The following is a 13,273-nucleotide window of genomic DNA, read 5'->3' as shown; positions in this document are numbered from 1 at the left end:
TCCCTCCCTATCTCTCTCCTCTCACTCTCCATCTCCCTTTCCCTTTCCCTCCCTCTCTCTCTCCTCTCACTCTCCATCTCCCTTTCCCTCTCTCTCCCTCTCTCTTTCCTCTCACTCTCTATCTCCATCTCCCTCTCTCTCCCTCTCTCTCTCTCCTCTCACTCTCTATCTCCCTTTCCCCCTCTCTCCCTCTCTCTCCCTCTCTCTCTCCTCTCACTCTCTATCTCCATCTCCCTCTCTCTCCCTCTCTCTCTCTCCTCTCACTCTCTATCTCCCTTTTCCTCTCTCTCCCCCTCTCTCTCTCTCCTCTCACTCTCTATCTCCCTCCCTATCTCTATTTTCTCACGGTCTCCAAAACGAATGACCTCATCCTACTGCCTACCCCCCTCACCTCTCCCCCCTCACCTCTACCCCCTCACCTCTACCCCCTCCCCTCTCCCCCCTCACCTCTACCCCCTCACCTCTCCCCCCTCACCTCTACCCCCCCCCCTCTACCCCCTCACCTCTACCCCCTCACCTCTACCCCCTCACCTCTACCCCCTCACCTCTACCCCCCCCCCTCTACCCCCTCACCTCTACCCCCTCACCTCTACCCCCTCACCTCTACCCCCTCACCTCTACCCCCTCACCTCTACCCCCTCACCTCTACCCCCTCACCTCTACCCCCCCCCCTCTACCCCCCCCCCTCTACCCCCTCACCTCTACCCCCTCACCTCTACCCCCCCCCCTCTACCCCCCCCCCTCTACCCCCTCCCCTCTACCCCCTCACCTCTACCCCCTCACCTCTACCCCCCCCCCCTCTACCCCCCCCCCCCTCTACCCCCTCACCTCTACCCCCTCACCTCTACCCCCCCCCCTCTACCCCCCCCCTCTACCCCCCCCCCTCTACCCCCCCCCCTCTACCCCCTCACCTCTACCCCCTCACCTCTACCCCCCCTCACCTCTACCCCCTCCCCTCTACCCCCTCACCTCTCCCCCCTCACCTCTCCCCCCTCACCTCTACCCCCTCACCTCTACCCCCTCCCCTCTCCCCCCTCACCTCTACCCCCTCCCCTCTCCCCCCTCACCTCTACCCCCCTCACCTCTCCCCCCTCACATCTACCCCCTCACCTCTACCCCCTCCCCTCTCCCCCCTCACCTCTACCCCCCTCACCCAGACGGCTCCCCCCTCCCCTTTCTCCAACCTGTCACTTTAACCTTTTATCCCATAGCTATAACCCACAGTTATGTATATGAATGTGCATGAGTATATGTGTGTGTGAGTGTGTTGTGTATGTGTTTGAGTGTTTGTGTGTGTGTGTGTGTGTGTGTGTGTGTGTATGTGTGTGTGTGTGTGTTTGTGTGCGTGTGTGTGTGTGTGTGTGTGTGTGTGTGCGTGCGTGCGTGCGTGCGTGTGTGTTGGTGTGATTATTGGTGTGTGTTTTTGCATGTGTGTGTGTGTGTGTGTTTGCGCATTTGTGTACCTTGTTCTCCATGCGTCCGATTAACTCTGCCAGGCGGTTGATCTGTTGTTCCAGACCCTCTTTCCTGACCTCCACGGCACCTGATACACACACACACACACACACACACACACACACACACACACACACACACACACACACACATACACACATAAACAAAAAACTAATTATATGAAATGTTTTGTTTGGTTTGCTTAAGCCACTGTTTTGTGATAGCAACACCTAATGATGCCATTTCTTTCAACAAGTATTCAGAAATACGTTTGGATACATGCATACAGATACAACATCAATTCCAAAAATGCCTAAATGCAGAATCATACAATAATAACCATTCTTAAAGCTATAAAGGCCGCAGGTCAAACCGTGGCAACATCTTATACAAGCTTTGAGCAACAACATTATTTGCTTATTAAGAATATGAGTATGAAACCCTGGATAAACTGTTCTCTATAATCATTCAAAACCTTTGTAAGTTTGCACATTCTCTTGCTCATTCTCTCTCTGTTTGCATACTAGAAGTCCGTCTTCAATAATTAATGTTAAAGAGACGCATTGACCAGAGGCTGATAAACAGGCCCTACTATGTGTTGAAGGGCGAGGCGTTGCCATGTTCATAGGCTGCAAGAGGAGATTGGTGAGCACAAAGCCAGCGCTCTAAAGGGGCACGGTCCATGGCTCCAACTCAAACAACAAATGAGACTTCCAGTGGTTTATATGTTGTATGTCTGAATGGAAATGGAGTGGAAAGAGCTGTTTCCTTTTGTATAGTATGTATGTATATGTCATGGGTCCTATTACACCACACCTCACATTAACTTCTCGGTGGTTGTTTGGTCACCAAAAGGTGTCACAGCCTTATGAGGGTACAGAGCTTTAGGGAAAGTATGTCATGTTTGTAACCAGTGAGCCGAGGAGAAGCAGATCCCTCATGATGGGGTTAGGGCCCTCATAGAGCAGCTCCACTCACGAGGTTTTATTGGTATTATCATGGCATATAGTTATATTTTAAAGGTTTATATAATTCAGTTTTTTCTTAGTTAAATAGGTACAAAAAATATATAGACATCATCATGTGAATGTGAATGAAATATGTGTAAATGTCAAGCCTTTCAACCACAGCTGGTTTCACTTCCTCCTCCCCACCAAAGCTTCACCAAGTGTAGGAAGAATGGAATAATACAGATTGAGATGGAGGACAAGAATACAATGAATGAGTACAGTGCCAAAAGTCTAATGCCTTTCCATTGCTACATCCTGTCTAGTCTTCCAATGTGTGTGTTTGTGTGTTTGTGTGTGTGTGTTTATGTGTGTGTGTGTGTGTGCGCGTGTGTGTGTGTGTGCATGCGTGCGCGTGTCTGCTTGTGTGTGCGTGCGTGCGTGCGCGTGTGTGTCAAATGCGGCTATCCCTTCGTTAATTCTCCCTGTTTCTATTACTTTGAGTCTGCACTCTGTTTCTCCACTGCCACACTCTCTCCCCCCTCCTTCCTCTCCCCTCCCCCAACTCAGGGATAATTAGAGCTCACTGTAGGCTGTTCATTAAAAGATCTAAGTGCTGGCCAATTAGAAGACAGCTCTGCACACACACCCGTGCTTGTACATATACACACATGCACAAGCAGACACGCACACACACACACACAGACACACACGCACGCACACACACACACAAAACACACACAAACACACACAAAACACACACAAACACACACACATACACACAGAGGCTCACACACATACAGACACACACACTTTGCGCGACCATGCCTTTCAAAATTGTGCCGTTCTCCTTCTGCATATCGAGAATTGTTTTGCTTGAGGGAGAAAACATTTGAAGCAAACCAGACGCGTGTTGGTGTCTGTAAATAAGGGAGGCAGAATGGAGGTTCTTAAATCAACAAACAGGGTTCTGTTAGCTATCCTTCATGGATAATATTAGCTGTACCTGTATGTTTGTAGCTGCTCCCGCCCACAAACATACACACACACACACGCGTGGGAAAGCACGCACACAGTGATACACATACAATCACAAAATGGGGCGCTAATACTGTGTGTTTGAGGATTGACGAGCACTGTGTGTGGATGGAAGCTGACGCTAAATGACAGCTCATTTAGGAGGAGCCTCTGTGTGAAGCGACAGGCTGCAGATTGAGAGAGGAGTGGGGTTCACAGGGGGTTTCATCAGCGACAACAACAAGAATTCAGCATCCCAGCTTTGAACACAAGGCGTGGTGGGCTATTTTTAGCCCTGAGATCGAGCTCTCTTATTACCCTCTTGCTGCTCTGACTCCTCTCATCTAACTCACCTCTCCTCTCTGACTGCCCTCCCGCCCTCCCGCCCTTTCCCCCCCGCATCATTTTCCTCTCTGCTCTTTAGCCTTCTTTCATAGATTTCTTCCATTCTGTTCCGTTTATCACAAATATATCTCTGTTTTATTGTGTGTGTGTGTCTGTAGATAAGTATATATACAGTATATAAGCGTGCTGTGTCTGGGGTGTGTGTGTGTGTGTGTTTTAGTGTGTTTTTTGTGTGTGTGTGTGTGTGTGTGTGTGTGTGTGTGTGTGTGTGTAATAGGGATTTGGCAGAGGTAGAGACGGATGGATTCTAGAAAAAATATGAACAAATGACTCAAGGGTCTAGAACTAAATAATGCAGGAGAGTAAGTTTAGCACAGTGGTGTTGGGAGGGTGAACAGGGAGAGAGAGAGGGAGGGAGAGAGAGAGAGAGAGAGAGAGAGAGAGAGAGAGGGGGAGAGAGACAGAGACAGAGAGTGAGAAAGAGAGAAAGAGAGAAAGGTAGTGTCAGAGAGAGAGTTACATAAGAAAAGTAATGTATAAGTTTAGTGCCAGATAGCAGTACAGAGAGAGAGAGAGAGAGAGAGAGAGAGAGAGAGAGAGAGAGAGAGAGAGAGAGAGAGAGAGAGATTGGGCACCCTCTGGTAGTGCACCATATATCTTTTCATGTATCTGAGGGTGATAGCTATTAGAGGTAAGGTGGCAGGATTCAGTGCTGCAGCAGCGCTCTGTCATGCCGTCTGAGTGACAGCTAGACAGAGAGCTGAGGCCCCCCTTTGAAAATATAACAAACAAGCTACATTTACATAGAGGAAGTAAAATCCCCAAGGCGCCTCTTGTCTCTCCCACAGCCTAGTAGCTCTCGTTAGCAGCTCTGCCTGCTACAGCTCTGTGGTGAGGTAAGCCTGAGGAGATGGGTGCAGCCGGCTAGGTGGTGTATAGAAGGATGCGCTCATAGAGCTGGTCCTGCAGCTACGTCAACACACACACACACACACACACAAACTCACACACACACACACACACACACACACACACAGACACACACACGCACACACACACGCCCACACGCACGCACGCACACACACACGCACACACACACACACACACACACACACACACACACACACACAGGCCCCTGATCAGCCAGGGCCCATGTTTGAACACTGAGGGCAGTAGATGTGTTCCAGAACACTGCAGATTTACATTTATATTGCACTTCATATTTATACCGCTCTCCATACTCTATATGATGATGATGATGATGTTTACTTTCGTGTCATGCCACACAAGTGGCCCATCTAGCAAAGGATGACAAGACACCGTTATAACTACACAAAGAGTGTAGTACATACACAATCAGAATACACTATACAATACAATCCGGCACCGGATAAACACACTTAATATAAATTGGCATATTCCTCATACCCACGCCTTTTCAATAAAGTCAGCAATCACAAATGTCCTATATTTGAATAACCAGGCTAAGACTGTGTCACGCATATAATGAACTTCTTTTACATCAACTTTCTTGAATAATCTTAGTCACAAATCATGATAAAACGGACAATACAAAATAAAATGAATTTCATTTTCAATTTCATGGAGCTCACAAAAGTCTATTATCCTCGCTGGTGCCCAACTGAATGTGTATAGGGAGTATTCCTGACCTAATCTGGGCACATAGAGACCTCTTTCTCTTCGACAATTTGTAAAGAATACAGTTTTCTGTACCAACCATGTTTTATTCGACAAAATGTACGAAGCTTAGGCGCACTCCTCACTTCAGAAAACCAACTCTCTCTTTTTAAAGGATACCAGTGCTTTACCTATTATAATATCCATTTCAACCTTGTCTGTAAAAACAACCTCACAACCCAGTCCCACATATAGATCATGCACCTCACTTGCCCATGATCCAATTATATGCATGTCCCATTCAAACACCTTTTTGGCCACTCTATTGTGTCTATCCTCAAGAGCCTGTTCCCCACCCTCATCATACAGACTCTCCAGCGCCCCCTACAGGCGTCCTGCCCCTGTCTCCAGCAGGAGCTGGTATCGTGCAAATTTATGAACACCCATAAAATATTAGATGGCCCTGTTTCGGATTTTCTATATATCTCACCTATAGTGTATTTGTATTCATACTACTGTCCATACTGAAAATGTATCACCTATAGTGTATTTACGCTACTGCCCATAGTGAATATATCTCACCTATAGTGTATTTATATTTATACTCCTGTCTATACTGTATATATATATCCCCTATAGTGTATTTATATTCATACTACTGTCCATACTGAATATACATATATATCCTCTATAGTGTATTTATAATACTGCCCATACTGTATAACTCTTACTGATTACCATTGACCTTGCTATATTCAGTCATGATTGCAGAAGGATATTGTCTGAATCACTCAGTATAATCTTTGCAATAGCAACTGTTTCCAGGGTTACTGCCTGATGCTATCTGGCTGCCTGACCCCCCGTGTATATGAAGAGAGCTTCTCCCTGCTACACAGTGACACACAGCCCTACACAGCGGAGTGCTTGGAGAACATCCATTAATGCATCTGCATTGCAGACCCTTGTCCCCAGATCCAAGATGGCTGCCGGGCCGCAGGTTAGCTGCGTCCTGTGAACTGTGACATGGAGCAGTCTCACTAGGACGCTCCTGTAACTCCGGAATGGCTGAAGTAAGAAACTCCAACAATTGAGCAAAACGCATAAAGACACCAAGGGACAGTTTTGTAGGAAGACTTTCTCTTTTTCAAAATACATCAAGAAATAAAATGTAACTCATTTAAATATGTTGATTTCCCTTGTCTAAGATATGATTGATTCTGCATGTTTGGCGCCATTTATTACAAAGGACAGATATTGTTCACATGTTCCGAGTCCTTCACGTATATATCAGGGTCTATCTGTGCCACACATAAGGGAGAAGGACCACATGTCATAAATCCTTTACATACTGTATGTCAGGGTCTATCTGTGTCCCACATTAGGGAGAAGGACAACGTTATAAATCATGTCATGTCGTGCTGTCAGAGAGCACCAGTAGTGAACCATGCTTTGTCAGAGAGGGAGCAAATGGCTTTGCAGCTGAACCGTAGATCACTGCCTGCAGTGGAAACTAAATATCAGTGAGAATTGTATTGTGTTTAAGAGGGTGACACATGATTACCTCAGTAAAAAGGATTGATTGTATTTGTTTATATTGTAGAAACTAAATATCATTGAGAGTTGTATTGTGTTTAAGAGGGTGACAGATGATTACCTCAGAAAAATATTGATTGATTTGATTTGATTGTATTGTAGAAACTCAATATCATTGAGAATGGTATTGCATTTAAAAGGGTGACACATGATTACCTCAGAAAAAAGGATTGATAATATTTGATTGCATTGTAGGAACTTAATATCAGTGAGAATTAAATTTTATTTCAGAGGGTGACACATGATTACCTCAGAAAAATATTGATCGATTGTATTTGATTGTATTGCTACCCAGATCTAGTACACTCATAGGTAACCAATTTGCTAAGGTATTGCCAAACATGCCATTCACTACCCAACACCAGTATTGTGTTGTTGTATAAATGCATGGTACAGCATAGAACTGGGATAAGAGTCTATGCTGCTGCATTACATCGCTATTGAGGGGCTTCCACCACATGTCTCTATTATAAGGCTGTAAATCGATCGGCTCATTCTCCCCTCCACCAATCACTCCCTTTATCAATAATGTCTCTGACAACAGCTCAATGACCCGGGGTTCACTACGGACACTCTGACACCGGGCTGCAGGACCAAAGACACGTATGAATCTAGTATGTCCTCTTCCACTGAATACAATAGCACTAAATGGATCTGAACAAATAGTCTTAGTCTCATTATTCATATCGGTTCAACATGTCATATTTTATAAAATCGATTCAATTGGTATAAAAATATCCTTTTTGACATATATTGGTGTCGGTTTCTCACCACTTTATGTAGTAACTGTATGAATCATATTTAAATAAATGATTCATCAATATACGGTACCTTTCCTATTCAAACTGCTTGTGTTGCTCAAAATATATTGATTAATTATACCTAAAACCGTTATAAGATCTATTACAACCTGGCATACTTGGAGCTGTCCTTGAGTTAACAGAGCGCAGCTAATTTAGCAACATGTGATGGCGTCTAGCAGAGACAGTGGAGAAAGATAGAGCGATCATATTGTATTGATAAACGCCTTTATCCAAATCGTCAATACCTTCCATGGGCTCATGTCAAGAGAATGAGTTTTACTTTACTTGTGTGATCGTGTGCTTGTGAGTAAATGTATGTTTATGTGCAGGTGAGCAGGTGCACGCGTGTGTGTGTCTGTGTGTGCGTGTGTGTGTGTGTGTCTATGTGTGTGAGTGTGGGTGTGTGCGCCTGTGTGCGCCTGTGTGTGTGTGTGTGTGTGTGTTTGTGTGTGTGTGTGTGTGTGTACGTGTGTGGATGGGTGTTTGTTTGTGTGTAAGTGTGTGTACCTGAGTGTGTGTGCACCTGTGTGTGTGTGTGTGTGTATGTGTGTGTGCGTACGTGTGTGTGTGTTTGTGTGTGTACGTATGTGTTTGAGTACTTGTGTGCGTACGTGTGAGCTTGTTTGTGTGCTCGTGTGCAGGTGTGTTTGTGTGTACGTATATGTGTGTATTTGCGTGTGTGCGAGCGCTCGCGCGTGAGTGTGTGTGTGTGTGTGTATAATAGTGATGTTCAGAGGCAGTGGGCTGTTGACAAGGCCGCCAGGAAGAGGTAGGGATGGAATTAGGAGAGCATCTGATGGACAAATTGCCGGCGTTGTTGCGGGAGACGGCTCATTAGTACTAATGTTGTGTGTGTGCTATTCTTCGAGCTGAAACCACACCTCCTCTGTCCTCCCTGCTGACTTAAACTGCCCTTAAGCGAGAAGCTCGTTCACCGCAGAGCATTCTGCGGGGGTTTGAATGACACATTTAATATGGAAAGAATCAGTGCTCCATTATTAAAAAATCGCATATCTTCTGATCTTCTGTGAGTCTCCATAGTGTACAATGTCAGTGTGTATGTTTGTATGTGTATGTGTGTATGTGTGCATGTTTGTGTGTGTATATTCTGTGCATAGGTGTGTTTTAAACACTTTGTTTTATCGAGGTGTCAAAAAAATAAATGAATCACCCTGTGGGTTTGTGAGTGAGTGAGTGAGTGAGTGAGTGAGTGAGTGAGTGTTTGTTTGTGTGTGTGTGTTTGTGGTAGTGAGTGAGTGAGTGAGTGAGTGAGTGAGTGAGTGAGTGAGTGAGTGAGTGAGTGAGTGAGTGTGTGTGTGTGTAGCCTGTGTTTGTTTGTGTGTGTGAGTGAGTGAGTGAGTGAGTATATGTGTGTGTGTGTGTGTGTGTGTGCGTGCGTGTATGCACACACACACACACATACATGCGAGGGTGAGTGAGAGTGAGTGAGTTGTGGTCTCACCTGAGGCCGTGGTGAGGGCCCTGGCGGTCTCCTTGACGCTGACTCTGTTGTTAGGGGGGTAGTCAGGCACGGCGTTGTCATAGCGCTTCTCAGCCATGCGCGGGCTCCCCTTGGCTGGGTGGTGTCTACAGAGGTGTCACACAAGGGGGGGTGTGAAAGAGTGTGGAGGAGTTTTCAGAGGTGGGAAACACTTAGCAGGGAGTTAGAGAACGGAAGGGCGGAGGGGAGAGAGAGAGAGAGGGGGAGAGAGAGAGAGAGAGGGGGGAGCGAGAGAGAGAGAGAGGGGGGGGAGAGAGAGAGGGGGGGAAAGAGAGAGAGGGGGGGAGAGAGGGGGAGAGAGGGGGGGAGAGAGGGTGGGAGAGAGAGAGAGGGGGGGAGAGAGGGGGGAGAGAGAGAGGGGGGGAGAGAGGGAGGGAGAGACAGAGACAAAGACAGATAGAGACAGAGACAGGAAGGACAGAGATAGGAAAGGGAAGACACTATGGCATCTGTGTGTGTGTGTGTGTGTGTGTGTGTGTGTGTGTGTGTGTGTGTGTGTGTGTGTGTGTGTGTGTGTGTGTGTTTGTGCGTGTGTGTGTGTGTCACTGTGTGTATGCTTGTGTGTGTGTGCTCTTGTGCGTGAGTGTGTGTGTGTTTCTGTTTCTGTTTGTGTGCATGCATGTGTGTTGCAGACTGTGTCTGGTTGCCACTTAGATTGCTGACACTTTGTGTATAAAGTTAATGCTGCTATAAACAAAGGCGAAGACAATCCAACTATACACACACACGCACACACGTAAACACACACAAAAGGTCACACATTAAAAGCTCACCCTGTTTGGCTATGCTGCTCGTCAATCGCATCCACGGCACTCTCTACGGAGCTCAGCAGTGACTGGATCTGATTGGCTGACTCCTTGAGCAGGAAACGGGTCACAAACTGCTCCACGTTGGAACCCCTCTCGTACACCTGTGCAGGAATGGAGATCCACAATGTAGGCATCTGGTGCATTGGCATTACAGTCGCGTTGATATCCAGTTGGCAGATCCTTTTTCGAAAGCCACTTCAAGCTGAGGCAGAGAGCATTCACAGGGAGATGAATTCCACATTGGAGCAACTACCAAAAGCAACAGAGTCTGGAGTAGCTATTGGGAAGGGAACATGGGAGAGTTGTTTCTGGTTTGGAATAATCATTGATATAAGACCTTATAGGATTTTAATGAGCTGTCATTGATCTTTCTTGTGTGGCTATAGAAGGCCAACACAAGGGGAAAATGAATTCCTACACCACCGTTTTGAAGAGGTTTTAAACCTTTTAATTTTGTATTTCATCAACCCTGACTGTTTTAAACTGAGTAAGATGTCATGACCACACATACAATGAATGCAGGCTCATTTTAAGAGGGTGCCTGAAAACGCAGCTGTGTGAATCCTGCTGTCAGTGTGAGTCTCTTCTTCCAGAGCAATCCCATATGCACACTCCACATTTACCCTCCACATCTGTCAAATCCACCGCCTTAATCGACCTCATTTTTCACCCAGTGAAATAAAAACAACAGATAATCTGTTCTATGCTATTCATAAGTGGGGGTAGACTTGAGAATGAGCTGAGAAGTGCCCTCGACGATAATGAAAGCAATGAAGTCAGACAAGACACTAGAGGAATAACTTCCCGATCATCCTAGTGAATATTCTGAGGTTGAATGTGTTTTAAACTTGAGACAAATGTCTGTGGTTACATTGAACAATCAGACAACAGAACAGTCTGCTGCACGTATACCCAAATCAACTGATACCTTCATCAATAAGAAAATCATTCATTGCCAGGATCATATAGCCGTGCCAGTGTGTTTTTCTTTAAATCACAATGCATGTGCTGTGATTATGAAGATACCATGATGGAGACACGGACGCAAAGGCCCTCCTCTCTGCTCCTGGTCCCCATAAAGAGGCTAGCAGCTTGCAGGCCTCTGAGCCAAGGCTGTCATAATTAACTTCCCTTGTGCTCTGCTGGCTTCATAGTCCTCAGTCAGAGAGCACCGGTCCAGCAAGACAATTAGGGATGCTGTGCACTCAGCCATTTTGCACTCACTGCTTTCTAATCAAAGACAAACGCTCTCAAGGGTGGGGGGGGGGGGGGCGGGCCATGTCTAAGTTGATGCAGTTTTGCTAACTTCATCCCTCACACATACACACACAAACACAGACACACACAAACACAAAAAAACAAACACACACACACATACACACAGACAAACAAACAAGCACGCACACACACAGACAACATGCATAAAACAGCAGTGTGAGCTGAGCCCAGTCAGCATTTAAGCGATTCACAGTGAGCATTAAGTGAACATCAATCTGTAATTCAATGAACAGAAATCAAAGAGGATTCATGAATCAGGTGGCGGCTCGATTTCATTAGACAATAATTATAGCGGAAAAGTGAAAAGTGCTGACGGGGTCCCGGCCGGAACATGAATATCGGGATGAGATTATCCAGCAGCGGCAGAGTGAGCCATGAATCTTTATGAACATATAATGATGAGTAGGCCTAAAGGTTCAAGCAAATGTGAATAACGACGCCATTGTAGCAACATCATTTATGAGTTCCTTGAACCACGGGTGATTGCAGCTCGCTAGTTTATGAACAAACAAAGTTGTGTATATTCCGTCCGCTGCCTGAGCGAAGGCTCATTGGAGGTTAGCAACATAATCGCATTATTAGCAGATGAGATTATGAGGATTATGGGTCGCTACACTGAGCAAACACAATGCATTACGACGCAGCTATAAAATGGATGCACGATTGTGAACCAACGTTATTAGACTGAAACAAGCACAGGAACACTGCTGGGATTACATGAGAGAGATGCAACACGACAGTTTCTCGAGACACACTTTGCGCTTGAGAAAATCGGTGGCACATGTCAGTAACACACATCTGCGAAGTAAAAGAGAAGACGGCGAATGGCAAGACAAGTCATTCACCATCGTAGCTCCCTTCTTAGTTTGCTGAAACATCGTGTTTTGCCTGACACTTACTGAATGCTAATTACACATCAGCAGTGAAGGACGGGGAACACACCGCTTTCATCTCGGCTCATCACCGTCACACACGAGCTAAAACAGTCACGCTGAGAAACTGATGCATCCACTCAGACAAGTTACAGATAATTGCGCCGCAGCAGACTGGAGGCAAACCACACTGAGCTCCCAACTGGAGGAGGACTGTGATGACATTACGCCACAGCCTCCTGTTGTGTTCTAACCAGGCCTCCAACGCCCCTACCAGGCCTTCAATGATACTATCAGGCCTCCAACGTTCAAACCAGGCCTCCAACGTTCAAACCAGGTCTCAAACATTCAAACCAGGCCTCCAACGTTACTAACTGGCCTCACTTCCATCTCCATCCACCCACGCATATGTGGCCCTTTGTTCATGGATGCATGTGTGTGTGTCTGTGTGTGTGTGCTTTTAAGGATTCTCTCTTTCTCTGTCTCTCTCTGTGTGTGTGTCTCTCTCTCTGTCTCTGTGTGTGTCTTTATCTCTCTCACTCTCTCTCTCTCTCTCTCTCTCTCACTCTCTCTCTCTCTCTCTCTCTCTCTCTCTGTCCCTCTTTACCCTCTCTCTTTCCTCTTTGTGTGTGTGTGAGTGTGAGTGAAGAGGGAGGCAGTGGTGAGGTAAAGTACGTCCAAAACTACTACAGGTTTGTGTTTGTCAGTCTTTATTAGTATATGTATGTGTGTTGGTACATGCGTGTGTGTGTGCGTGTGTGTGTGTGTGTATTTCCCAACGCATTTCTGTGTATGTGCATGTGTGTGTGAAGCTGGGTCTGTTTCGTCATGCTGCAGTGCTCTCTGCATCTCTCTTTATCTTAATTCCTCCACACCATTTCGGAGGCTTATTTTCAGGACCCAAAGATCAAACGTGGAGATGCAATATGAACCCATGGCCGATCCAATATCAACATTTCTGCTAATAGAAACAATTGGCCAAGGCATGTGTCAGTTACTCACCAACCATTCCTTC

The 13,273-nt window shown here is 46.1% G+C and overlaps 1 protein-coding gene across 1 annotated transcript in view; it reads right to left on the bottom strand.

Moving 5' to 3' along the window:
* necab2 (N-terminal EF-hand calcium binding protein 2) overlaps positions 1–13,273 on the bottom strand; it is a gene marked incomplete at its 5' end in the record, with an annotated part of 64,191 nt that overhangs the window by 15,022 nt on the left and 35,896 nt on the right. Inside the window, 3 exons of the mRNA XM_079743139.1 lie at positions 1,464–1,543; positions 9,261–9,385; positions 10,073–10,209. Coding sequence (XP_079599265.1) covers positions 1,464–1,543; positions 9,261–9,385; positions 10,073–10,209 — 342 coding nt within the window. The remainder of the gene's footprint in view (positions 1–1,463; positions 1,544–9,260; positions 9,386–10,072; positions 10,210–13,273) is intronic.

This window comes from Pollachius pollachius (assembly GCF_949987615.1).
Source record: "Pollachius pollachius genome assembly, chromosome: 9".
Taxonomy (NCBI): Eukaryota; Metazoa; Chordata; class Actinopteri; order Gadiformes; family Gadidae; genus Pollachius; species Pollachius pollachius.
Note: the sequence above shows the minus strand (reverse complement) of the source record. Positions and strands in the feature narration are given on the sequence as shown.